At 39.7% G+C, this 27,542-nt stretch overlaps 1 protein-coding gene across 3 annotated transcripts in view; it reads left to right on the top strand.

Annotated features, from left to right (window-relative positions):
• LOC121383076 (polycystic kidney disease protein 1-like 2) overlaps nucleotides 1–27,542 on the top strand; it is a 307,953-nt gene that overhangs the window by 157,644 nt on the left and 122,767 nt on the right. For all 3 annotated transcript variants that reach the window (XR_005959252.1, XM_041512850.1, XM_041512851.1), the window contains exons 11-13: nucleotides 11,147–11,231; nucleotides 13,614–13,690; nucleotides 25,729–25,854. Coding sequence is in view for 2 of the 3 variants with exons in the window: in XM_041512850.1 (XP_041368784.1) it covers nucleotides 11,147–11,231; nucleotides 13,614–13,690; nucleotides 25,729–25,854 (288 nt within the window). In the remaining variant the exon portion in view is untranslated. The remainder of the gene's footprint in view (nucleotides 1–11,146; nucleotides 11,232–13,613; nucleotides 13,691–25,728; nucleotides 25,855–27,542) is intronic.

The following is a 27,542-nucleotide window of genomic DNA, read 5'->3' as shown; positions in this document are numbered from 1 at the left end:
AAAATGTGTTGAGTGTGTTGTTAAAACATTCTTTCTTTTATTCATTCATTCATTCATTCTTTCTTTCTTTCTTTCTTTCTTTCTTTTTTTATTTGTTTTTTTTGTTATTTTCTTTGTTTCTTATCTTTTCTTACCATATTTGATGGGAAATATGTGCAAGGAGCCAGGACAACTCATTATGAACTTAGCAGGAGGAGGGCTTATTCCCAGACAACTCATTATGAACTTAGCATGAGGAGGGCTTATTCCCAGACAACTCATTATGAACTTAGCATGAGGAGGGCTTATTCCCAGACAACTCATTATGAACTTAGCATGAGGAGGGCTTATTCCCAGACAACTCATTATGAACTTAGCCAGACAACTCATTATGAACTTAGCATGAGGAGGGCTTATTCCCAGACAACTCATTATGAACTTAGCATGAGGAGGGCTTATTCCCAGACAACGAAACAGTTCCTTTCAGGTTTTTTGTTTTCATTAAATGAACCAGATAGAAAACACTTTGTTATTAATTAATTAATTAAGTAAATAATTTTTATTTTTTTTAAATTTTAAAGCATTTTTATTATTAGTATCCAGCTATCAAAAGCACATAAAATTAACAGTTTAATTTACCCCCAAAGAATCATTTTTACTTCAAATACTGGGTTTTATAGGGGGCAAGAAAGTCAGTTATTGCATTAACTTTCTACTGAGAAATTTTATCATTTCCAGAATTCAAGATGGTTATCAAAGTGGATGCAAGAAGAAAGAAATGTGTTATATGCATCACCTGAAACAATCGTTTCGAAACTGTTTGCTACGTTTTGAAGGTGTTCAATCCATGAAAAATACATGTATATCTACAAGTAAAGTTATCTAAAATGTCATCTAAAATAATAATTCTTATCCTGATCTCTATGTCTTAAGGGTGAACAAATCTATTTTGAAACTATCTAGAAGAAATGTTACAACATATATAGACCAAGTCTATAATGGCAATCTGGCTGTGATCAGTCGGCAAGTTGTAGTCAATAACTGATGTTTTGGTAAAGACTGGAATCAGTTTTATCATTCCCATTCTCTGTTTCTTAATAATTTATATATACATGTATAAAATATATGTACTTCATCACTACATTTCATTGACCATGACAATTTGTTTTGACAAACTCATCCGACATCAAGTTTTATCCTCGTAACATTGTAATTTCTAGTATATGTATCCGGTTATTCCGTTATATGTATAATATTACCAAAAGGAGTTACCATATCAAATGTCAACAAAAGGGTTGATGCCTAACAATGTGATCTAGTGGTGTCATAAAACAAAACAAACTTCATCTTATTTTTTTTCAAGCTAAACAAAAACATTGAGACAATCTTATTCCCAAATAACAGAAATCAGTATGTAAATGCCAGACACCTGCCTCATAACAGAAATCAGTATGTAAATGCCAGACACGGCCTGCCTAATAACAGAAATCAGTATGTAAACACCAGACACGGCCTGCCTAATAACAGAAATCGGTATGTAAATGCCAGACACGGCCTGCCTAATAACAGAAATCAGTATGTAAACGCCAGACACGGCCTGCCTAATAACAGAAATCGGTATGTAAATGCCAGACACGGCCTGCCTAATAACAGAAATCAGTATGTAAACGCCAGACACGGCCTGCCTAATAACAGAAATCAGTATGTAAACACCAGACACCTGCTTAATAACAGAAATCAGTATGTAAACGCCAGACACGGCCCGCCTAATAACAGAAATCAGTATGTAAACGCCAGACACGGCCCGCCTAATAACAGAAATCAGTATGTAAACGCCAGACACCTGCCTAATAACAGAAATCAGTATGTAAACGCCAGACACGGCCCACCTAATAACAGAAATCAGTATGTAAACGCCAGACAGGGCCTGCCTAATAACAGAAATCAGTATGTAAACGCCAGACACGGCCTGCCTAATAACAGAAATCAGTATGTAAATGCCAGACACGGCCTGCCTAATAACAGAAATCAGTATGTAAACGCCAGACACGGCCTGCCTAATAACAGAAATCAGTATGTAAACGCCAGACACGGCCTGCCTAATAACAGAAATCAGTATGTAAACGCCAGACACGGCCTGCCTAATAACAGAAATCAGTATGTAAACATCAGACACCTACCTAATAACAGAAATCAGTATGTAAACACCAGACACCTGCCTAATAACAGAAATCAGTATGTAAACACCAGACACCTGCCTAATAACAGAAATCAGTATGTAAATGCCAGACACAGCATGCCTAATAACAGAAATCAGTATGTAAACGCCAGACATGGCCTGCCTAATAACAGAAATCAGTATGTAAAAGCCAGACACCTGCCTAATAACAGAAATCAGTATGTAAACGCCAGACACGGCCTGCCTAATAACAGAAATCAGTATGTAAACACCAGACACCTGCCTAATAACAGAAATTAGTATGTAAATGCCAGACACGGCCTGCCTAATACAGAAATCAGTATGTAAACACCAGACACGGCCTGCCTAATAACAGAAATCAGTATGTAAACGCCAGACACCTGCCTAGGGATCCAAAATAATTATGGAAATGTATCCATGAGCTAAATCCTCCACATATATCAAGTCCAGCAGAGCTGAAATCTGACAATGGAACAACACTTAAGGATAAGACCGACATAGCAAACAAATTTAATGACTTCTTTACTTCTTGTATTGAAAATTTGAGAACTAATTCTGGATATGATATGCCAAATCTCGAGAAAGTGGAACATTTTGTAAAAGAGAGACTCCCAAATGAGGAAAAGTTTAAGATAGCTCCTGTACAAATAAATTATCTTTATAATGAGCTTAAGAACTTAAATGTCAATAAATCATCTGGAGATGACAACTTAGGTCCACGAATACTTAAGTTAGGTGCCTTGGCAATTGCTTCTTCGTTAACATTTATTTTTAACAAAATAATAGACAGTGGTATTTATCCACAATGTTTTAAAAATGCTAAAGTTACTCCAATTTTCAAGACTGGTGACAAAACTGAAGCTACAAATTATAGGCCAATATCTGTATTGCCAACACTGTCCAAATTAATAGAAAAACATATCTCCATGCAATTTTATGATTACTTAACAAAATTTAACCTTTTACACTCATCTCAATCAGGTTTTAGACCAAAACACTCATGCCAAACAGCACTTATTGATATAACTGATAAATGGTTACATGAAATGAATGAAGGAAATCTAAATGGAGTCATATTTCTTGATTTCAAAAAAGCTTTTGATGTTGTGGACCATTCAATTCTGATTCAAAAGTTAAACATTTATGGCTGCAAAGGGAATTTCTCTTAACTTGTTCCAATCTTATTTAACAAACAGGACACAGCAAGTCACTATAGAAATGGCAACATCAGAACCTAAATCCATTATTTATGGTGTTCCACAGGGTTCCATACTAGGACCTCTTCTCTTTATACTGTACATAAATGATCTTCCACTATACATTGAACATTGTACCACAAGTATGTATGCAGATGATTCAACAATGTTCATGTCAGGGAAAACTGTTACTCAAATTCAAGATAAACTACAGCAAGATCTGAATAGTGTAGAAAAATGGTGTTCCTATAATAAAATGTTCATAAACACAAAAAAGACCAAATATATGACTATAGGAACAAGACAAAAAGTTACAATCCAAAATGATATTTCTCTTATAATAAATTCAGAACGTCTGCAACACACATTGAATGCGAAAAACTTTTAGGAATTAAAGTTGATAATAATTTAAAATGGACAAATCAGGTTAAACATGTGTGTTCCCTGATCTCTAAACGTCTGTATCTGTTATCAAAAATCATTAGGTATTTAAATTTAGATGCAAGAAAACTTTTCTACAATGGGTATATTTTACCACTCATCGATTACTGCTGTGTAATTTGGGGAAACTGTAATCAGGATGGATTAGAACGTTTACTAAAACTGCAAAAGAGAGCTGCAAGGATGATATTAGATGTAGATCCTATTACTCCATCTGCCCCACTATTTAAACAGTTAAAATGGATGACAATGGAAACACGAATCCACTATCACAAATGTTTACAAATTTATAAATGTCTATACAATGAAGCCCCAAACTATCTTTCAAACTTATTAATATATGTTGGAGAAAACAATCCCTACAACCTTCGAAATGTAGAGGATAGAAATCTATTAATTCCAAAACCTAAAATGTCTTTATTTAAACATGCTTTCAGTTACTCTGGACCAGTACTTTGGAATAAATTGCCTAAAGCTATCCGATCATCGCCAAATACTGCTGTTTTTAAATATAGACTCAAGAAATATTTTCTAAAATAATATCATTTGTACATATGTTTATTGCCATATATGTATTTTCTATTTGTTCATAAATGTATGCATTGTAATTCTGTATTGTTCGTACCTGAGGGCCTCAGGGAAGATTAGCTTTTGCTAACTGTGTTACCCTCACTAAATAAAGAATTTATTATTATTATTATTATTATTATTATTATTATAATAACAGAAATCAGTATGTAAACGCCAGACACCGGGGGCGCGCGCGCCCCTTACGGAAATAACTTATACAAACTTATACTTTACATATACGCCACTTATAAGTGGCCTATAAGTTACCCATATATTGGTATAAGTGAAGTATCAGTGTATATAAGTATAAGTGAAAAGAATGGTTAACTGATACATCACTGATACTCCTCATATATTTCACCTATAAGTGGTTTATCAGTGGTATAAGTGAACTGGAATTAAGACATTTTTTGTTTGTTTCTATAAGTGAAATATAAGTGAACAATTAGTTTGGAGATAGTCTTTTTGCAAAGGAAATGATGTGTTCCAAATGAACAGAGAAAAAACTAAGTCCAAAACATTTTCATGGTTATTTTTAAAAAATTCATAACTTCTCACAGGATTTATCAAATTCATTGGGAACAGTGGCTAAACAACCAAACATACATGTAACAGAATTTGATAGTATTTCCAGTAATAATAATTTTTATAATTAATATTAATATTAATACACATGATGCTATATGATTATAATTATCCCATACTACCTCCTCACTTAAATAGACCCTCCAGACTCACCACCTGTCACCTGGACATTTTCTTTGTGCACATGTGTTTAGTTAAGACTATACCTCATGTCCGTGGAACAAGTCTATCATGCAGGAAAACTAATTTGGTAAGTATCTGACTACATGTAGCACCTATTTTTTTTTTCAACAGTTCATGTGTTTCATTTAAAAGCCATGCATTACAATCATTGCTGGATTTTCAAATAGACAAAATGGCGGCATTCCTTTGTTTGATAAATTCTCTTTATTTATGTTAATGCATGTGAATAAACATTTCATTTAGTGAATACAACTATACTAAAAGTTCAAACTAGTGCTGATTATAGTTATTTTGTCACACAAAGGTTTGGTGGTGTTGTTTACATTTAAATATTATAAGTAGTTAGTAGTAATTAATTAAAATATACTTGTGGTTTCCCTCTGTTACCAACAAACATGATTTTTCTTCTTTTTTTTTATGTCAAGGCAAATTTTAAAGTTTTTAAATCCATATGATCAATTGATAGCTTGGAAATATTAATAAGTTATAATTTTTAATTATATAATTTTGATCATTGTGACCTGTCCCTCCATTTCCGGTAATGGAGGAACATTTGTGCCATTGTACATTAAAACAGTTTATGCGATAAAACCAACTTGAAAAGCATCATATATATATATATAACTAAAATAATGTATGTAATGTTCATCAACTTCTGGAATTCACAAACATTGGAAGTCTTCAGATATCACCTTACAAAGGGATTACATAGCTCCACTAATTGGGGCAATAAAATGTCTATATGAGAATGGGAGTTGTCACCTGATCACTTTGTACCTGTCTTATCAAAAGGATGTGTATCTCTACTTCTAGCAGACTGGGAGTAATTAATTTACTTCACACAGTGCTAATTAAAAGTCCATGAGAAATGGGGGGCAGTTGTAATGACTGACATTTTAAACAGTAACATGAAAAATATTTGTTAGCTTTTATGTTTGCTTAATACACATATTAATTTTTATAAGCCCAATCATTGCATGTTAATATCATTTACAGTAAACTTTTCTAAAGTCAAAATACCTATTGTTTGTTCAGAAAAATAAAGATGCTACAGAGAACACCAAAAGAAAAACCTAGTGTCATCATATTTTTTACAAAATGCACAATTAAAATGGATGTTTTCATTTATTCACCAGTTAACTCCAGATACATATATGTTGTAATGGTTCATGTACTGAACAAATCAGTCTGACTGATGTTTTATTGAAGTTGATCATCCAGCTTTAATATCCTCAACATGCACATGTATGCAAATACATAAAACTTTACCATTTGGATTATGGAAACATATATAATCAGTTGAATCAGAGAAATTTATAAACAGTTATTTGCATGATTCTTTCTAGTAGTTTTCAAAACTTAAGAGATTAAAAATACATGTATATACATGTATGTATTTTATTTTCTGGTTTCTTCTTAATTAAAATTAAAGTTCAACATTGAATATTTCAAAGTCTGTTTTAATACAAAAATTAACGTTTATCCTAGATATTTGATTGAATATTTTTTTAAACAATTATTTTTAGAAGTAAAATTGAAAATATAACTGAAAGTTTGTTTTTTCCTGAAGTTTTGATTCCCCACATCTGAAACTTGGTAGGCTATGATTCTCTAACTTAGTCTTTAAAAACTAATAGAAAGAACTAAATGTTTACTTTAAACAATTACTAATTACACTGTACATGTACATAGCAGATCTATCCAGACTATATAAAATATTTTTTTCTTTTAAATTGTTTTGCAGAATCCCATCTGAATGTTGGATGACATATATTAAGATGGCACTGAACAGGACATAACTGAAGAAAAGGGATGTGAGAGAATGAAACACCACTTTGTTAAGACTATTGTGCTTCAATTTTTATGTCTTGCTGACAGTGCTGTCATACTGTACCGGTGACATAAGAACAATAACTTTTTAAAACAATTATTTGAATTAAATGGGTCATGGGAATTCCCATGGTATTCATGGATTTTGAACCTGTTGTTTCACCCTTGTTTTTTCTTTTCTTTTTCTTTTTCTTGACAAAACATTTGTTACCAGTTGGTAGCTTGATCAAAATTGGGGTCCATTTTAGTGGGTGGAGATAGGGTCAGTCGCATTAATACAGAGATTACCTGAGAATATTGAAATTTGGCCTCATTAGTTTAATGATGTCACCAGAGCACTGATTAGTTCATCACTGGCTACTGGATGTAAAAAATTAAATTGATAATTAATTCTGACCCATAGTCTTCAGAGGAAGCTCTCTACAGCAGCAAGTCATCTTTTATATGATCTTACCTCAGACAGGACAGAACATACCACAGCCTTTGATATTCACTTATATTTCACTTATACTTCACTTATACAGCGTTTTTGTAAAATATCAGTGAATCACTAATACTTCACTTATACAGCAATGTTTGTAAATATCAGTGAATCACTCATACTTCACTTATATTTCACTTATACTTCACTTATACAGCATTTTTTGTAAAATATCAGTGAATGACTTATACTTCACTTATACAGCAATGTTTGTAAATATCTGTGAATCACTCATACTTCACTTATATTTCACTTATACTTCACTTATACGGCATTTTCTGTAAAATATCAGTGAATCACTTATACTTCACTCATACAGCAATGTTTGTAAATATCAGTGAATCACTTATACTTCACCTATACTTCTTATACAACAGTTTCTGTTAAATATCAGTGAATCACTTATACTTCACTCATACAGCAATGTTTGTAAATATCAGTGAATCACTTATATTTCACTTATACCTGGTACTTCATTTATAAGTCACTTATATATATCTAACACTTCTGTTAAATATAAGCGAATGACTTACACTTCACTTATATATATGGTTAACACTTCACTTATATGTCACATATACTTTGTATAAGTGATACTTCATTTGCATACAAAACCTAATCATTTACTTATAAGTCACTTATACTTCAAAAGTATTGACTTATACTTCACTTATGAGTAAAAAATATAAGTCATTTTGGTAGGGCCTGCCTAATAACAGAAATCAGTATGTAAATGCCAGACACCTGCCTAATAACAGAAATCAGTATGTAAACGCCAGACACGGCCTGCCTAATAACAGAAATCAGTATGTAAATGCCAGACACCTGCCTAATAACAGAAATCAGTATTAAATGGCAGAGCTCTCTAGGCCAATTGTTTTAAGTAGCCTAATTATTGTGTAACTGCGGGCAGGAAACACAACTTGTTAGTAACTATGGTTTTTTTTTTAATCTGGTGAGCTATTCTATAATATTTATTGGAATTGATAGATAAATAAATATATTTTATACTGTTTGTTGAATGTTGATGTCACATGGCAAGCAAAGTTGAAACAGGAGAATGACTAACCACATTATGTACATTAAACATGACTGTACCTGAAATTATTTGTTCTTTATGGCTACTAAATAAAAATGCAATAAATAAATGATATAAAACTTATTTAAAAACTGTCTGTTCATATTTAATTAATCATGCTACATGTATATGTTTAAAAAAAATTGCTACACAAAATTAGTAATCGCTAATCAATGTTCAGATTGATTAGTGACTGTCGCTAATCAAAATTTTGAAAACAAAATGTTCCGTGCCCATTTATCACAGCAATGTTGGCATTGTGAACTATTTGATCCATGTCTAAAGAATAATACATGAGTGGTCATTAGATACCATTTATTTCACGAGTTGTTTTAAAATGTATCTAACGAGCAAAAGCAAGTTTGATATGTTTTTAAACGAGTTGTAAGATAAATGGTATCTAACAAACATGAATGTATTAATCTATTTATTATATATCCTCAAAAACCAGGTTTTAAGCAAATTTTAACATCTTTTTTGATTAAAAGTTATATACAGCCATTGCACTTGTAACTAACTTGCGCGTCACAGACACATGATTGTCAGGTTAACTATACGTCACAGTGTAATATTTCCACGTGTTGTTTTTCATTGAAAGCTTGGCACTGGTGACCTGGTCATCACCTAGGAGCAGCCAGTTGTATGTCTTGAAATTGTTAGTCCGTGTGTTAACAACCCATGTGTTATCAAAAATAATGCATGATTTCTCACCATTGGGTGTGTAAGAAAGCAACTTATATGTAGATTTTGGGGGGAAAAGATTGGTTTACCCTTAAAACGTAGCAGTTGGTTTCAAAATGATTGTTTTAGGCAATACTTAACAAATACAGTGATCATTTCTTTCTTTTTGCAACCATTTTGGAATCTTGGATTCATGCAATGATAAAATTTGTATTACAAAATGATTACCAGAACTGAAATGCTTTCCATATACCCCACCCCTGTATTTGAGGTAGAAAGTATTCTTTGGGGAATGTTTGTAGAATGTAAGATATGGCCACTGCTTACTGTTGGTGGCCATTTTCATGACCATCTTGCATTTAAATAATGCAATATGTCAGTTAGCAAGAGGTTGTTATACATGAATTCCTTGGCCCATAAAACTCATTCAATAACATAAACATATCTTCCCAGTTGATGTAAAATACGATGTTATGATTTCCTTGTTATAAATTACGATTTGCTTATATATTGGTGGCCATCTTGGACTACAATGATGTTGCAATGCCTCAGTTAGCTGGGGATAGTTCAAAATAAATTCCTGGTGAATGTTGGCAAGTGCATTTCAGTTTGTGTGATTAAAACTATCTATATATTAACATACAGAAACATTATAATTTTTTTAGAAAAATACCCCCTCTCTACTAAAACCCATTTTCTGATTTTAAGCTACTCTGCAAAAAAGTCTATCATGCTGTTTTGAGATGCAGATACATCCACCTATCAATAAAGTATAGTTATGTTTGGTCAAATTTGGGGTCTCGGTTCATGGACTAAAGTGCCAGTGATCACTCACCTTTTCATGTTTTGACTTAATCCTACAGGTCATTCAAAATTCAACAGGACCACAATCGCCCCTGCCCGCTGTCGACCCCGGTCGGGCTGCTGGTGATCTCTTGCCCCTGCCCGCTGTCGACCCCGATCGGGCTGCTGTTGATATCTTGCCCCTGCCCGCTGTCGACCCCGGTCGAGCTGCTGGTGATCTCTTGCCCCTGCCCGCTGTCGACCCTGCCCGCTGTCGACCCCGGTCGGGCTGCTGGTGATCTCTTGCCCCTGCCCGCTGTCGACCCCGATCGGGCTGCTGTTGATATCTTGCCCCTGCCCGCTGTCGACCCCGGTCGAGCTGCTGGTGATCTCTTGCCCCTGCCCGCTGTCGACCCCGGTCGAGCTGCTGGTGATCTCTTGCCCCTGCCCGCTGTCGACCCCGATCGGGCTGCTGTTGATATCTTGCCCCTGCCCGCTGTCGACCCGGTCGAGCTGCTGGTGATCTCTTGACCCTGCCCGCTGTCGACCCTGCCCGCTGTCGACCCCGGTCGGGCTGCTGGTGATCTCTTGCCCCTGCCCGCTGTCGACCCCGATCGGGCTGCTGTTGATATCTTGCCCCTGCCCGCTGTCGACCCCGGTCGAGCTGCTGGTGATCTCTTGCCCCTGCCCGCTGTCGACCCTGCCCGCTGTCGACCCCGGTCGGGCTGCTGGTGATCTCTTGCCCCTGCCCGCTGTCGACCCCGGTCGGGCTGCTGGTGATCTCTTGCCCCTGCCCGCTGTCGACCCCGGTCGGGCTGCTGTTGATATCTTGCCCCTGCCCGCTGTCGACCCCGGTCGAGCTGCTGGTGATCTCTTGCCCCTGCCCGCTGTCGACCCTGCCCGCTGTCGACCCCGGTCGGGCTGCTGGTGATCTCTTGCCCCTGCCCGCTGTCGACCCCGGTCGGGCTGCTGGTGATCTCTTGCCCCTGCCCGCTGTCGACCCCGGTCGGGCTGCTGGTGATCTCTTGCACCTGCTAAACCCTATGACCTGACAAAGACTGAATAACGTGTTTATTTGAATTAAATAAAATAAACAGCGATCAAATTCCTAGTTCTGCCTTTGTGATGCTTGTTTTCAGGTTCGTAGTCCACGGGATGTTACAAACCACATGATTGAATTGTTGGCTGAAGCTACCGACAAAATCCTTCAGGAGAAACCCTCAGGTATACAAGTATGAAGTAGCTAACAAAGCAGGTGGAATTAAGGTATTTGTTGCTCCCTGTAATATACCACTGGCGTAGGAGCCGGGGGGGGGGCATGTGTCCCCCCACTTCTTGATCCAGTAGCAGCAGGGATGATTTCTATATTTTATATTTATTTATATAATATGTGTGTATGCCCCTCCTTTTTTTTGGCACCTTCCTACGCCACTGTATACAGCAGTGAAGAAATGTGAGAAGTAGAACAATAACATAACGGGTTTCATTCACGAGTCTGCCAAATCATTACCACCCACAGTTTGTCTGCCAGAAATTCTTCTAGTCTGTCAGTCTGTAGCACAATATTATAATACAAACCAATTCAGACTGATCATCACCCGAGTTTGTCTTTCATTCCAACTTTTGTTCACTTTATTGTAGAACATCAGTTTTGTTTTGTTTATTTTCATGCTTATATCAAATTACGGTTCAAGCATGCTGTACTGGGCACGAACACCTCAAATATCTGTGCTATCTATCCAGAATAGTGGGTTAGGGGTTAGTGAGAGAGACAAGAGGTGTAGTGGTCTTACACCTACCCATTGAGTCGTTAAAACTCGTTCTGGATGGGAGCCGGTACCAGGCTGCGAGCTCAGTACCTACCAGCCTTGTGTCAGATGGCTTAACGACCACACCACCGAGGCAGGTACCAGGCTGCGAGCTCAGTACCTACCAGCCTTATGTCAGATAGCTAAACGACCACACCACCGAGGCAGGTACCGGGCTGCAAGCTCAGTCCCTACCAGCCTTATGTCCGATGGCTTAACAACCACACCACCGAGGCAGGTACCGGGCTGCGAGCTCAGTACCTACCAGCCTTATGTCAGATGGCTTAACGACCACACCACCGAGGCAGGTACCGGGCTGCGAGCTCAGTACCTACCAGCCTTGTGTCAGATGGCTTAACGACCACACCACCGAGGCAGGTACCGGGCTGCGAGCTCAGTACCTACCAGCCTTGTGTCAGATAGCTAAACGACCACACCACCAAGGCAGGTACCGGGCTGCAAGCTCAGTCCCTACCAGCCTTATGTCCGATGGCTTAACGACCACACCACCGAGGCAGGTACCAGGCTGCTAGCTCAGTACCTACCAGCCTTATGTCCGATGGCTTAACGACCACACCACCGAGGCAGGTACCAGGCTGCGAGCTCAGTACCTACCAGCCTTATGTCCGATGGCTTAACAACCACACCACCGAGGCAGGTACCGGGCTTTATGTTTCCAAGTTACAGAGCCTCTTAGTGACCACTAGTAAATACACGTTCTCCTTAACAGCACTGATTTTGTAGTCATTGCGTTTGCAGTCATGTCCTGTTTGTAGTAATACTTGTTCATTTTCTTTGTAATGTTTTTTTATTTGTTTAAATATGTATTCAGGGCTTCTACATTATCGTTGTCCCACTCCCATGGCTAGTAAGTAACTACTATTGCCATGCTCGACAGCTAGTGAATTCTGTTTTTTATTTTATTTATTTTTTGGGGGTGGGGGGGGGGGGGGGGGGGGGGGGTGGGGGTCATATGTTGCAGTTAAGTCTATTTTCTAAACATCAATATTCTTCCCCCACCCTACACTTCCCAATGTTAGTGTTTTTAATCTCTATCTCCCTCTTTAGGTAACATATCTGATTATTACTATTATTTAGTAAAATTGTATTGACTTAAAGTAAAGTAGGGTTGAATTTTTAATCGAGGCTAGTCAATGTTTTAAATCACTGATCAGATGGCTTGTGGATTAAAAAAATTTTTTAAACAAATTCTAGCAATTTTCTATTTATAATACTTATTAATAAGAGAAAAAACAACTAAATAATAAAATGAACCTTATAAGTAACTCTTTGACTGAAGCAAAGAATCAGACATGGGTGTGGTCCAGTCTAGATGAGCATGATTTTGTGTCACCAGTGTCGCTTTGAATGCTCTGATACAAGTACTTAACACCTGATTATTATCTATGAATAGGTGTTCCACAAGTTCTTCACCATTCACCTGTGAATGTGTACAATGCCTGTGGTCAGGTTTTTTTCAAGGCGACACCGATGTTGCCTTAGATTAAATGTCAAGTCGAAGTCAAATTGATCACGGCCAAGTTTCAGCTCATGTCTGGTTACAACACTTCACTGATATCTTTTTATTCATTCACATCACTGTTCTTGGACTAATTCATGGACATGTATAGGTATATTTTATATTTAACTTAACATAAAAATATCCAATTATTGTTTAATAAAACAATTTGGAGAATGGAGTACTATTTCTGACTTTTTTATAGGTGGCAATCTCCGGATGACTTGAATGCCCATTCCCAATGTTTTGTTTATGCCTGAATTATATTTTTTGTTTCAGTTTTTCTACAAAAATCACTTGTCATTGTGGAGATGCTTCGGACAGTAAAACCTGAAGAAAAAGAACAGAAAAAAAATGTACTGCATTTAATTAATATATATATGTAGTGCTTCATAATTTTATGTACAGGGCTCTTCTGATGTCATTTAAAGCCAGGGTGGGGGTAGGGTGGGGGTAGGGTGGGGGTAGGGTGGGGCAGAACATACCTCAGTGGTGAATTATTTACCTGATTAATCCCAGTCGGTAGGCTGTTTTTCATTGCAGCCAGTGCTCAGTACTTGGGGCCGTATGCATGAGGAGCAGATAAAACTAAATGCGGATAGCGGACAAACACCAATTGCTAATCACGTTTAAATTTATTAGCATAAACGTAAATGACGTCGCGAATAGCTATCCAGTGGCGTTATTTTTAGGTTGGGGGAACTCCTCGCCGCGCATGACATTCTAGAACCGAACGTTGAGCTTACAATGTACTTTTGTAAACAAAAAGAAGTGTATCAGTTAATATTTATAAATATATAAAATATATTAATAAATTTATTTATAAATTAAATTAAATTAAATTTAAAGATAATAATACAAAAATAATAATGAAAATAAATAAAATTAAATACATAATATTAAGAAAAACATATATATATATATAGCAATCCAGTTACTAACAGTCATTAAAAGTGCAGTATATATTTCGGAAGGGGTGCAAATTAAAACAAAATAATAATAATAAAAAAGAGGTAAATAGTCTTGCTAAATAAATAAATAAATGAAAATGGGGGACCAAGATATAACACCCAGCATACTAATAAAATATAGAAATATAGATATAGAGGGAGATAACTGGGAAATAGGTCGAACACCAACCACAAGTGTTCTGGGGGATGGGTGGCTGCAATCTTCGAATTAGGGCAAAATGAGCTGGCCTTAAAACTTTTCACTATGTATTTCCATCATTCTACTCACAGTATTATTTTTAACGTAACCCATGTAAAAGGAGCGTGACTGGACCCCCTATAATAAACTTTGGTCGCCAAAGTCTAGACTCTACCCCCACCCCCCCACCCCCAGAAAAAAGAAGAGAAAGATCCTGCACACATGCTGGGTATATATAGCTGTTTGGTAGTAATGTTAATATGAATAAACGTTATCTAGATTCTGGCATTTTCATTTAATTTGGGCAGAAATCAAGCTGCCCAACCCCCCCCCCACCCCCCATACATACAGACAAATGAGCCGGCATACCTATGTCACCAACAAATAGACCTCTTCTTGGTGAAACATTCATTGTAACTATCAATTCATTGAGTGCATGAACAAAATTAGTACTATTTTAAAAATTATTTCTGTATCTAAATATATTAAAATGACCACATGTCCCTTCTTACCACTTACATCAACACATACTCGATCAGTTGGTGAGTGATTGTATAAAGGCCCATTTTCTGTATTCTTTAAGAAAGAGACAGACAGACAGATGCAAGCATGCACGCACACGCACATGCACACACACACATGGTTACACGCACACTGACATACATGTGTACACACAAACATTGTCTGCATTACCTGCACATTGACAGAATGTCACCATTTGCTAGATCCATGTTCGTTTTGTGGTTTGGCACCTGCTGAAGAGTTGTCAATCCTTCTCACCATTGACTGATGCATGCCTATAACATAAAATGAACAAATACATAAATAAGCGAGTCAACGAATTAATGAATTTAGTTTATATAATTATTATATATCTCGCACATGTTTTAACTAAAAATAAACTTAATCTACTTGTTTCTGTTACAATTTTTTTTTTTAACCTAAAATGGTAGCCTATAGTCCGTCCCACAGAGAACGCCTGTTTTTTCATGCTATGGAATTTACTACAACCTATTTATTTCTGAGACAATTGATTTGTAAATTGCACACAAACATAGTGTTTTTATGTTATTTCCAACACACTATTACTTTTAGGCTTACGTCAAACCAAACTGAAATTATTTACAAAAATCATTTTCATAGATTGATGGGACGGACTATAGGCTAGAGTACTGTGCATGGCCATTTCAATCATCCGATGCGTTTAATATACTACCGACAAAACATAAGGGAACGACTGATGTGAATGTAACTATCGTTGACATGCACTGTTACAATACAGTGGCGTTGCATCAAAACGCTTCATCTGATCAAAATGAAATTTCACAGCATGCATGAACAGCATGTGATGCACGTGTACACAGAAGGTCACGTGTATGTGCTTATCGTGGAACTCACAATCACCGATGCAAGTGAGGTAATACCTTAATGAAGAGACGAAATGGTGAATTGTCGGTACGATAGAGGGACGTACGTCAATATGCCAAGTTGCCCGAATGTTTGGTAAATCAAAAAGTGTAATTTCTAGAGTGTAAGATAAGTACCGTCAAACTGGCGGGGTTGCAACGAGACCTGGGCGTGGCAGGCCTAAAAAGACGACACCTCGACAAAATTGTACCATAACATTAATTGCTCTACGCAATAGATTCAAATCAGCTGCTGTTTTCAACAGAGAATTCCGTACAATAACAGGAAGGCGAATTTCAACACCGACCGTCAAGAACAGACTCTACAAAGCCCACCTGAAAGTGAGGCGTCCTCTGAAGGGTGTGACCCTAACAGCTCACCATAGGCGGCAACGATTACGGTGGGCTAGGCAACACCTGGGACAGACTGTGCGACAATGGCGTTACACCATATTTACAGACAAATCGAGGTTCTGCCTCAGATTCACAGATGGCAGAAAACGTTATTGGCGACGTAGCGGCGAGAGATATGCCCGGGCTACAATTCTAGACCATGATCGGTATGGGGGTGGTAGTGTCATGGTGTGGGGAGGGATCACACATGACAGGCGAACAGATTTGATTATTGTTAATGGAAATTTGACTGGCCAGAGATATCTGGACCAAATTTTGCGTCCTGTCGTTGTTCCAGTGGCGAGAAATATTGAATTTCAAGACGACAATGCCAGACCACATCGCGCTCGGATAGTCACCGATTACCTACGACAACAAGGCATACCGACAATCGACTAGCCCGCTAAGTCCCCCAATATGTCCCCTATAGAGCACCTGTGGGATGTTCTCGGGCGGAGAGTGTACGCCAGGGACCCAGCACCCACCAACGTGGCCCAGCTTGCGGTAGCCCTTCAGAATGAATGGCGGGCAATACCCAGAGCAACCATACGTACATTAATCAACAGTATGCCATCAAGGTGTCGAGCGTGCATCACCCAAAATGGTGGACACACCAGATATTGATATACACGCCCCAAATTGGTTTTCCAGACGTTAATCAAAATAAAACATTCATTATCATTTCACCCGTTTCCTTATTTTGTGTCGGTAGTATATTATTTATCATGACAATTTAGTGAAACTTTAAAACTTTTGTTTGCTTACCTTAAGCTAATTGTTTGACAAGCCGTTGTCTGTGTTCCCAGGCATACCCACCAACAATGAAAAGATACAAACATGTAGATTAATTTCTGCATTTCCATTTTTGTATATTTTCCTAAAATAACTTTCCCATTTTTTATGTAAAGTTGTTGACGTGTTTTCGTGAACAACATACGTGTATGACATAATCAAAGTTTGTGCTTACATTGTTTAAGGTTGAAAAGATGCCAATGGGAGGGATTTTGGTGGGGAACGGTTTTCGATAGGTTACATTAAAGCATTGAAGACAATGCATGGCGATGTGGCAAATACAAACAGACTGAAATAAATATATAATATTTCATATTACATGAAATAAATATATAATATTTCATATTACATAAAAACAAGTTCCTCACCAATCAGTTACCGTAGACATATTGAAAGTGTTGTAAACTTGCACTTTTGTAGATTTTTCTACAGAGACGTTAACACGCCCAACCTACTGGACACTGTTTCCCATATTTCATCTGTAAACTTCAGAAAATCTTGATGTTCAAATTTAAATTCTTTATGTTTTTCCACATTATAAAAAGTGTCAAATTGCTTTGTTCAATCAAGAAATAACCAGTTTTTTCGACATATTTGCCTGTTTCTGAATCACAACACACCAGCACAGCCATTTTCCTTTTAGACTTATCCAGTGAATAGGTCTTTATACGCAGAAACTGTAGCGAATAGTGTTATTCGCATTTAGGCTATTCAGGGAGTTCTATCCTGCTGTCATGCATACCAAATTTCGCCACTTATGCGGATAGGCACTATTCCCGGATAGTGGACATATAGGCCTCTCATGCATACAGCCCCTGGTGTAATAAAGACCATGGTAGTGCATATAAAAGATCCCTTACTGCTTATTGAAAAGAGTAGCCAGTGGTGTGGCAGCAGTGGGTTTCCTCTCATTATCTGTGTATATGTTTTGACTATTTCTGTATCGAAAATGTTTGCTTGCAAAAATTGCTGTGAGTTACAGATTGTCTCAACAGATACCCAAGTGATACAACTGCCTGTTATACAGAAAAGTTTGATTGGTTGGTTGGAGGTGGGTGGGTGTAATGCGCTTTCATCTCTGTTGTTATATCACCTGTGAAATGTACAAGTGATATAAAGATAGCAAGTAAAGATGATTACTTCTGGGTTTTTGTCTCACCTATAGGAAGTACAAAGACATATATAGGTATTACTTTTTCAAGCAATATTTCTGGTACCCATGTTTAATTATAATTTATTTACATATTTTCTCTGCTTCTTGGAAGCACTGCCACGGAAAGTGTTGGTTATAAACCATATTTCATCATGCATAATATTGAATCTATGGATAACAGAGCAAACACTTGTGGAAACTATCACAGTACATTGATAGTTTGGTGTGTTGGTATACACTCCTACTTCTAGCAGAGCAAACACTTGTGGAAACTATCACAGTACATTGATAGTTTGGTGTGTTGGTATACACTCCTACTTCTAGCTCACAAAATCTTCAAGTTGTTAGTACATAACACACACCACCTTATTCTTGTTGCCTTGCCTTCACAACAAAGAAGAAGTTTGTTGGTACATAACACACGCCACCTTATTCTTGTTGCCTTGCCTTCACAACAAAGAAGAAGTTTGTTGGTACATAACACACCCCACCTTATTCTTGTTGCCTTGCCTTCACAACAAAGAAGAAGTTTGTTGGTACATAACACACACCACCTTATTCTTGTTGCCTTGCCTTCACAACAAAGAAGAAGTTTGTTGGTACATAACACACACCACCTTATTCTTGTTGCCTTGCCTTCACAACAAAGAAGAAGTTTGTTGGTACATAACACACACCACCTTATTCTTGTCTTGCCTTCACAACAAAGAAGAAGTTTGTTGGTACATAACACACACCACCTTATTCTTGTTGCCTTGCCTTCACAACAAAGAAGAAGTTTGTTGGTACATAACACACACCACCTTATTCTTGTCTTGCCTTCACAACAAAGAAGAAGTTTGTTAGTACATAACACACACCACCTTATTCTTGTTGCCTTGCCTTCACAACAAAGAAGAAGTTTGTTGGTACATAACACACACCACCTTATTCTTGTTGCCTTGCCTTCACAACAAAGAAGAAGTTTGTTGGTACATAACACACACCACCTTATTCTTGTTGCCTTGCCTTCACAACAAAGAAGAAGTTTGTTGGTACATAACACACACCACCTTATTCTTGTTGCCTTGCCTTCACAACAAAGAAGAAGTTTGTTGGTACATAACACACCACCTTATTCTTGTTGCCTTGCCTTCACAACAAAGAAGAAGTTTGTTAGTACATAACACACGCCACCTTATTCTTGTCTTGCCTTCACAACAAAGAAGAAGTTTGTTAGTACATAACACACACCACCTTATTCTTGTTGCCTTGCCTTCACAACAAAGAAGAAGTTTGTTGGTACATAACACACACCACCTTATTCTTGTTGCCTTGCCTTCACAACAAAGAAGAAGTTTGTTGGTACATAACACACACCACCTTATTCTTGTTGCCTTGCCTTCACAACAAAGAAGAAGTTTGTTGGTACATAACACACACCACCTTATTCTTGTTGCCTTGCCTTCACAACAAAGAAGAAGTTTGTTGGTACATAACACACACCACCTTATTCTTGTTGCCTTGCCTTCACAACAAAGAAGAAGTTTGTTGGTACATAACACACACCACCTTATTCTTGTTGCCTTGCCTTCACAACAAAGAAGAAGTTTGTTGGTACATAACACACACCACCTTATTCTTGTTGCCTTGCCTTCACAACAAAGAAGAAGTTTGTTGGTACATAACACACACCACCTTATTCTTGTTGCCTTGCCTTCACAACAAAGAAGAAGTTTGTTGGTACATAACACACACCACCTTATTCTTGTTGCCTTGCCTTCACAACAAAGAAGAAGTTTGTTGGTACATAACACACACCACCTTATTCTTGTTGCCTTGCCTTCACAACAAAGAAGAAGTTTGTTGGTACATAACACACACCACCTTATTCTTGTTGCCTTGCCTTCACAACAAAGAAGAAGTTTGTTGGTACATAACACACACCACCTTATTCTTGTTGCCTTGCCTTCACAACAAAGAAGAAGTTTGTTGGTACATAACACACACCACCTTATTCTTGTTGCCTTGCCTTCACAACAAAGAAGAAGTTTGTTGGTACATAACACACACCACCTTATTCTTGTTGCCTTGCCTTCACAACAAAGAAGAAGTTTGTTGGTACATAACACACACCACCTTATTCTTGTTGCCTTGCCTTCACAACAAAGAAGAAGTTTGTTGGTACATAACACACACCACCTTATTCTTGTTGCACAACAAAGAAGAAGTTTGATTTATTACAACATAACACACGCCACCTATTGGACAACAAAGAAGAAGTTTGTTGGTACAAACACACGCCACCTTTGTTGCCTTGCCTTCACAACAAAGAAGAAGTTTGTTGGTACATATATTCTTGTTGCCTTGCCTTCAGAAAGGAAACATAACACACACCACCTTATTCTTGTTGCCTTGCCTTCACAACAAAGAAGAAGTTTGTTGGTACATAACACACACCACCTTATTCTTGTTGCCTTGCCTTCACAACAAAGAAGAAGTTTGTTGGTACATAACACACACCACCTTATTCTTGTTGCCTTGCCTTCACAACAAAGAAGAAGTTTGTTGGTACATAACACACACCACCTTATTCTTGTTGCCTTGCCTTCACAACAAAGAAGAAGTTTGCTTGGTATAACACACACCACCTTATTCTTGTTGCCTTGCCTTCACAACAAAGAAGAAGTTTGTTGGTACATAACACACACCACCTTATTCTTGTTGCCTTGCCTTCACAACAAAGAAGAAGTTTGTTGGTACATAACACACCACCTTATTCTTGTTGCCTTGCCTTCACAACAAAGAAGAAGTTTGTTGGTACACACACACCACCTTATTCTTGTTGCTGCCTTCACAACAAAGAAGAAGTTTGTTGGTACATAACACACACCACCTTATTCTTGTTGCCTTCCACACAACAAAGAGATTTGCGTTTAACCACCACTAGAGCACATTGTAGTAGTGTTGGTCGACTATTGGATAAAACATGCTCCTACTAGCAGCAGAAAGGAAGTGGGACATTTTTCCATTAGCTCAGTTGGTAGCACTGGACACTTTTATATGCTGAGAGTTTGTGGAGGTATACCAATTGTAGTGTTACATGGGAAACGAGAAATAGCTCAATGGGTCCACCGACAGAGATCGATCCAGGTGAGTGTAGTAGTGTTGGTATAAAGTGCTCCTACTAGCAGCAGCTAGTGGGAATTTCCCTATTAGCTCAGTTGGTAGCACTGGACACTCGTACTGAGAGTTTGTGGAGGTTGATTTTTATCTTTTTATTTGGAGTCAGGACCGTAGCTTCGGGAGTAGGAGTTAACACAATTATAACTGCTGCCGTGGCCCACAGCTCCGGGACGTAGCTTCACTTGAGGGGGGAGTATGTAGTAGTGTTGGTATAACGTGCTCCTACTGACAGCAGCTAGTGGCCCACAGCTCCGGGACGTAGCTTCACTTGAGGGGGGAGTATGTAGTAGTGTTGGTATAACGTGCTCCTACTGGCAGCAGCTAGTGGCCCACAGCTCCGGGACGTAGCTTCACTTGATGGGGGAGTATGTAGTAGTGTTGGTATAACGTGCTCCTACTGGCAGCAGCTAGTGGCCCACAGCTCCGGGACGTAGCTTCACTTGATGGGGGAGTATGTAGTAGTGTTGGTATAACGTGCTCCTACTGGCAGCAGCTAGTGGCCCACAGCTCCGGGACGTAGCTTCACTTGATGGGGGAGTATGTAGTAGTGTTGGTATAACGTGCTCCTACTGGCAGCAGCTAGTGGCCCACAGCTCCGGGACGTAGCTTCACTTGATGGGGGAGTATGTAGTAGTGTTGGTATAACGTGCTCCTACTGGCAGCAGCTAGTGGCCCACAGCTCCGGGACGTAGCTTCACTTGATGGGGGAGTATGTAGTAGTGTTGGTATAACGTGCTCCTACTGGCAGCAGCTAGTGGCCCACAGCTCCGGGACGTAGCTTCACTTGATGGGGGAGTATGTAGTAGTGTTGGTATAACGTGCTCCTACTGGCAGCAGCTAGTGGCCCACAGCTCCGGGACGTAGCTTCACTTGATGGGGGAGTATGTAGTAGTGTTGGTATAACGTGCTCCTACTGGCAGCAGCTAGTGGCCCACAGCTCCGGGACGTAGCTTCACTTGATGGGGGAGTATGTAGTAGTGTTGGTATAACGTGCTCCTACTGGCAGCAGCTAGTGGCCCACAGCTCCGGGACGTAGCTTCACTTGATGGGGGAGTATGTAGTAGTGTTGGTATAACGTGCTCCTACTGGCAGCAGCTAGTGGCCCACAGCTCCGGGACGTAGCTTCACTTGATGGGGGAGTATGTAGTAGTGTTGGTATAACGTGCTCCTACTGGCAGCAGCTAGTGGCCCACAGCTCCGGGACGTAGCTTCACTTGATGGGGGAGTATGTAGTAGTGTTGGTATAACGTGCTCCTACTGGCAGCAGCTAGTGGCCCACAGCTCCGGGACGTAGCTTCACTTGATGGGGGAGTATGTAGTAGTGTTGGTATAACGTGCTCCTACTGGCAGCAGCTAGTGGCCCACAGCTCCGGGACGTAGCTTCACTTGATGGGGGAGTATGTAGTAGTGTTGGTATAACGTGCTCCTACTGGCAGCAGCTAGTGGCCCACAGCTCCGGGACGTAGCTTCACTTGATGGGGGAGTATGTAGTAGTGTTGGTATAACGTGCTCCTACTGGCAGCAGCTAGTGGCCCACAGCTCCGGGACGTAGCTTCACTTGATGGGGGAGTATGTAGTAGTGTTGGTATAACGTGCTCCTACTGGCAGCAGCTAGTGGCCCACAGCTCCGGGACGTAGCTTCACTTGATGGGGGAGTATGTAGTAGTGTTGGTATAACGTGCTCCTACTGGCAGCAGCTAGTGGCCCACAGCTCCGGGACGTAGCTTCACTTGATGGGGGAGTATGTAGTAGTGTTGGTATAACGTGCTCCTACTGGCAGTAGCTAGTGGCCCACAGCTCCGGGACGTAGCTTCACTTGATGGGGGAGTATGTAGTAGTGTTGGTATAACGTGCTCCTACTGGCAGCAGCTAGTGGCCCACAGCTCCGGGACGTAGCTTCACTTGATGGGGGAGTATGTAGTAGTGTTGGTATAACGTGCTCCTACTGGCAGTAGCTAGTGGCCCACAGCTCCGGGACGTAGCTTCACTTGATGGGGGAGTATGTAGTAGTGTTGGTATAACGTGCTCCTACTGGCAGCAGCTAGTGGCCCACAGCTCCGGGACGTAGCTTCACTTGATGGGGGAGTATGTAGTAGTGTTGGTATAACGTGCTCCTACTGGCAGCAGCTAGTGGCCCACAGCTCCGGGACGTAGCTTCACTTGATGGGGGAGTATGTAGTAGTGTTGGTATAACGTGCTCCTACTGGCAGCAGCTAGTGGCCCACAGCTCCGGGACGTAGCTTCACTTGATGGGGGAGTATGTAGTAGTGTTGGTATAACGTGCTCCTACTGGCAGCAGCTAGTGGCCCACAGCTCCGGGACGTAGCTTCACTTGATGGGGGAGTATGTAGTAGTGTTGGTATAACGTGCTCCTACTGGCAGCAGCTAGTGGCCCACAGCTCCGGGACGTAGCTTCACTTGATGGGGGAGTATGTAGTAGTGTTGGTATAAAGTGCTCCTACTGGCAGCAGCTAGTGGCCCACAGCTCCGGGACGTAGCTTCACTTGATGGGGGAGTATGTAGTAGTGTTGGTATAACGTGCTCCTACTGGCAGCAGCTAGTGGCCCACAGCTCCGGGACGTAGCTTCACTTGATGGGGGAGTATGTAGTAGTGTTGGTATAACGTGCTCCTACTGGCAGCAGCTAGTGGCCCACAGCTCCGGGACGTAGCTTCACTTGATGGGGGAGTATGTAGTAGTGTTGGTATAACGTGCTCCTACTGACAGCAGCTAGTGGCCCACAGCTCCGGGCGTAGCTTCACTTGATGGGGGAGTATGTAGTAGTGTTGGTATAACGTGCTCCTACTGGCAGCAGCTAGTGGCCCACAGCTCCGGGACGTAGCTTCACTTGATGGGGGAGTATGTAGTAGTGTTGGTATAAAGTGCTCCTACTGGCAGCAGCTAGTGGCCCACAGCTCCGGGACGTAGCTTCACTTGATGGGGGAGTATGTAGTAGTGTTGGTATAAAGTGCTCCTACTGGCAGCAGCTAGTGGCCCACAGCTCCGGGACGTAGCTTCACTTGATGGGGGAGTATGTAGTAGTGTTGGTATAAAGTGCTCCTACTGGCAGCAGCTAGTGGCCCACAGCTCCGGGACGTAGCTTCACTTGATGGGGGAGTATGTAGTAGTGTTGGTATAAAGTGCTCCTACTGGCAGCAGCTAGTGGCCCACAGCTCCGGGACGTAGCTTCACTTGATGGGGGAGTATGTAGTAGTGTTGGTATAACGTGCTCCTACTGGCAGCAGCTAGTGGCCCACAGCTCCGGGACGTAGCTTCACTTGATGGGGGAGTATGTAGTAGTGTTGGTATAACGTGCTCCTACTGGCAGCAGCTACTGGCCCACAGCTCCGGGACGTAGCTTCACTTGATGGGGGAGTATGTAGTAGTGTTGGTATAACGTGCTCCTACTGGCAGCAGCTAGTGGGAACACTTTATACCAACACTACTACTCAGTGGAGGTTGATTTTTATCTGTTACATGAGCACTTTACCTGTGGGATAGGTCTAGCCGACGAATTCACAAAGTCAACAGGTGAGATATAGCTATCACGTTTCCAATGGCAATGGTGTCAAATTCACAAAGTCAACAGGTGAGATATAGCTATCACGTTTCCAATGGCAATGGTGTCAAATTCACAAAGTCAACAGGTGAGATAAACCTATCACGTTTCCAATGGCAATGGTGTCAAATTCACAAAGTCAACAGGTGAGATAAACCTATCATGTTTCCAATGGCAATGGTGTCAAATTCACAAAGTCAACAGGTGAGATATAGCTATCACGTTTCCAATGGCAATGGTGTCAAATTCACAAAGTCAACAGGTGAGATATAGCTATCACGTTTCCAATGGCAATGGTGTCAAATTCACAAAGTCAACAGGTGAGATAAACCTATCACGTTTCGAATGGCAATGGTGTCAAATTCACAAAGTCAACAGGTGAGATAAACCTATCATGTTTCCAATGGCAATGGTGTCAAATTCACAAAGTCAACAGGTGAGATATAGCTATCACGTTTCCAATGGCAATGGTGTCAAATTCTGTAGTTCGCTTAACATTGAGGTTGTGCATTGTACGTTTAGTGTTAGTCTATAGGGCAGGTGAGATACTTCATTCTGCAGAATTCATTTGTACTGTATTGGATTGATTGAGAAAGTGTCACTCTTCATATCTAATGAATGGATAAAGAGGCAAGGAGCTGTTCTTTCCAAAGTATACATAAACCTAAGTTAATTAAAACTGAGTAAATATTTCAGAAATAAGCTGTTTTTAAATAAAAGAACAAACCATCTTAGTGATGTTTCATGCTATTATTATTTTCATAATTTTTTGTTGTAGATTCGTGAGCGGTTGCTGAACAATCTTAAGACTGTTAAAGCTGCAGACAAAGAAATGCTTCTTCAGATGAGTGACCTTGCAGATGGCATCATCTCACAGGAAAACAACATATCATCTAACATGCAGGTAGATACATTACATAGTCAATGGGTTTGCAAGACATATTTTAATGTACTTCAGTGGGTGCTTTTGTTGGGTTTCTCCATTTCACTTGTGTGTTGAACAATGTGGTGACTGTCACCTGATTTGTTCAATCTCACCCGGGCTGGAATTTAATTGTGGCACTGACAGCAGTTGTCATAGTTGTGATATACATGGCACTGATTGCAGTTGTGATATACATGGCACTGATGACACTTGTGATTATACATGGCACTGATGACACTTGTGATTATACATGGCACTGATGACACTTGTGATTATACATGGCACTGATTGCAGTTGTGATATACATGGCACTGATGACACTTGTGATTATACATGGCACTGATTCCAGTTGTGATATACATGGCACTGATTGCAGTTGTGATTATACATGGCACTGATGACACTTGTGATTATACATGGCACTGATGACACTTGTGATTATACATGGCACTGATTGCAGTTGTGATTATACATGGCACTGATTGCAGTTGTGATTATACATGGCACTGATGACACTTGTGATTATACATGGCACTGATTGCAGTTGTGATATACATGGCACTGATGACACTTGTGATTATACATGGCACTGATGACACTTGTGATTATACATGGCACTGATTGCAGTTGTGATATACATGGCACTGATGACACTTGTGATTATACATGGCACTGATGACACTTGTGATTATACATGGCACTGATTTGTGATTATACATTGTGATTATACATGGCACTGATTGCAGTTGTGATTATACATGGCACTGATGACACTTGTGATTATACATGGCACTGATGACACTTGTGATATACATGGCACTGATGACACTTGTGATATACATGGCACTGATTGCAGTTGTGATATACATGGCACTGTGATTATACATGGCACTGATGACACTTGTGATATACATGGCACTGATTGGCAGTTGTGATATACATGGCACTGATGACACTTGTGATTATACATGGCACTGATGACACTTGTGATGATGACACTTGTGATACATGGCACTGATGACACTTGTGATATACATGGCACTGATGACACTTGTGATATACATGGCACTGATGATTGTGATATACATGGCACTGATGACACTTGTGATTATACATGGCACTGATGACACTTGTGATTATACATGGCACTGATGACACTTGTGATATACATGGCACTGATTGCAGTTGTGATATACATGGCACTGATGACACTTGTGATTATACATGGCACTGATGACACTTGTGATTATACATGGCACTGATGACACTTGTGATATACATGGCACTGATTGCAGTTGTGATATACATGGCACTGATGACACTTGTGATTATACATGGCACTGATGACACTTGTGATTATACATGGCACTGATGACACTTGTGATTATACATGGCACTGATGACACTTGTGATTATACATGGCACTGATTGCAGTTGTGATTATACATGGCACTGATGACACTTGTGATTATACATGGCACTGATGACACTTGTGATTATACATGGCACTGATGACACTTGTGATTATACATGGCACTGATTGCAGTTGTGATATACATGGCACTGATGACACTTGTGATTATACATGGCACTGATGACACTTGTGATTATACATGGCACTGATGACACTTGTGATTATACATGGCACTGATTGCATACATTGTGAT

The sequence above is a fragment of the Gigantopelta aegis genome, chromosome 10 (assembly GCF_016097555.1).
Source record: "Gigantopelta aegis isolate Gae_Host chromosome 10, Gae_host_genome, whole genome shotgun sequence".
Taxonomy (NCBI): Eukaryota; Metazoa; Mollusca; class Gastropoda; order Neomphalida; family Peltospiridae; genus Gigantopelta; species Gigantopelta aegis.
Note: the sequence above shows the minus strand (reverse complement) of the source record. Positions and strands in the feature narration are given on the sequence as shown.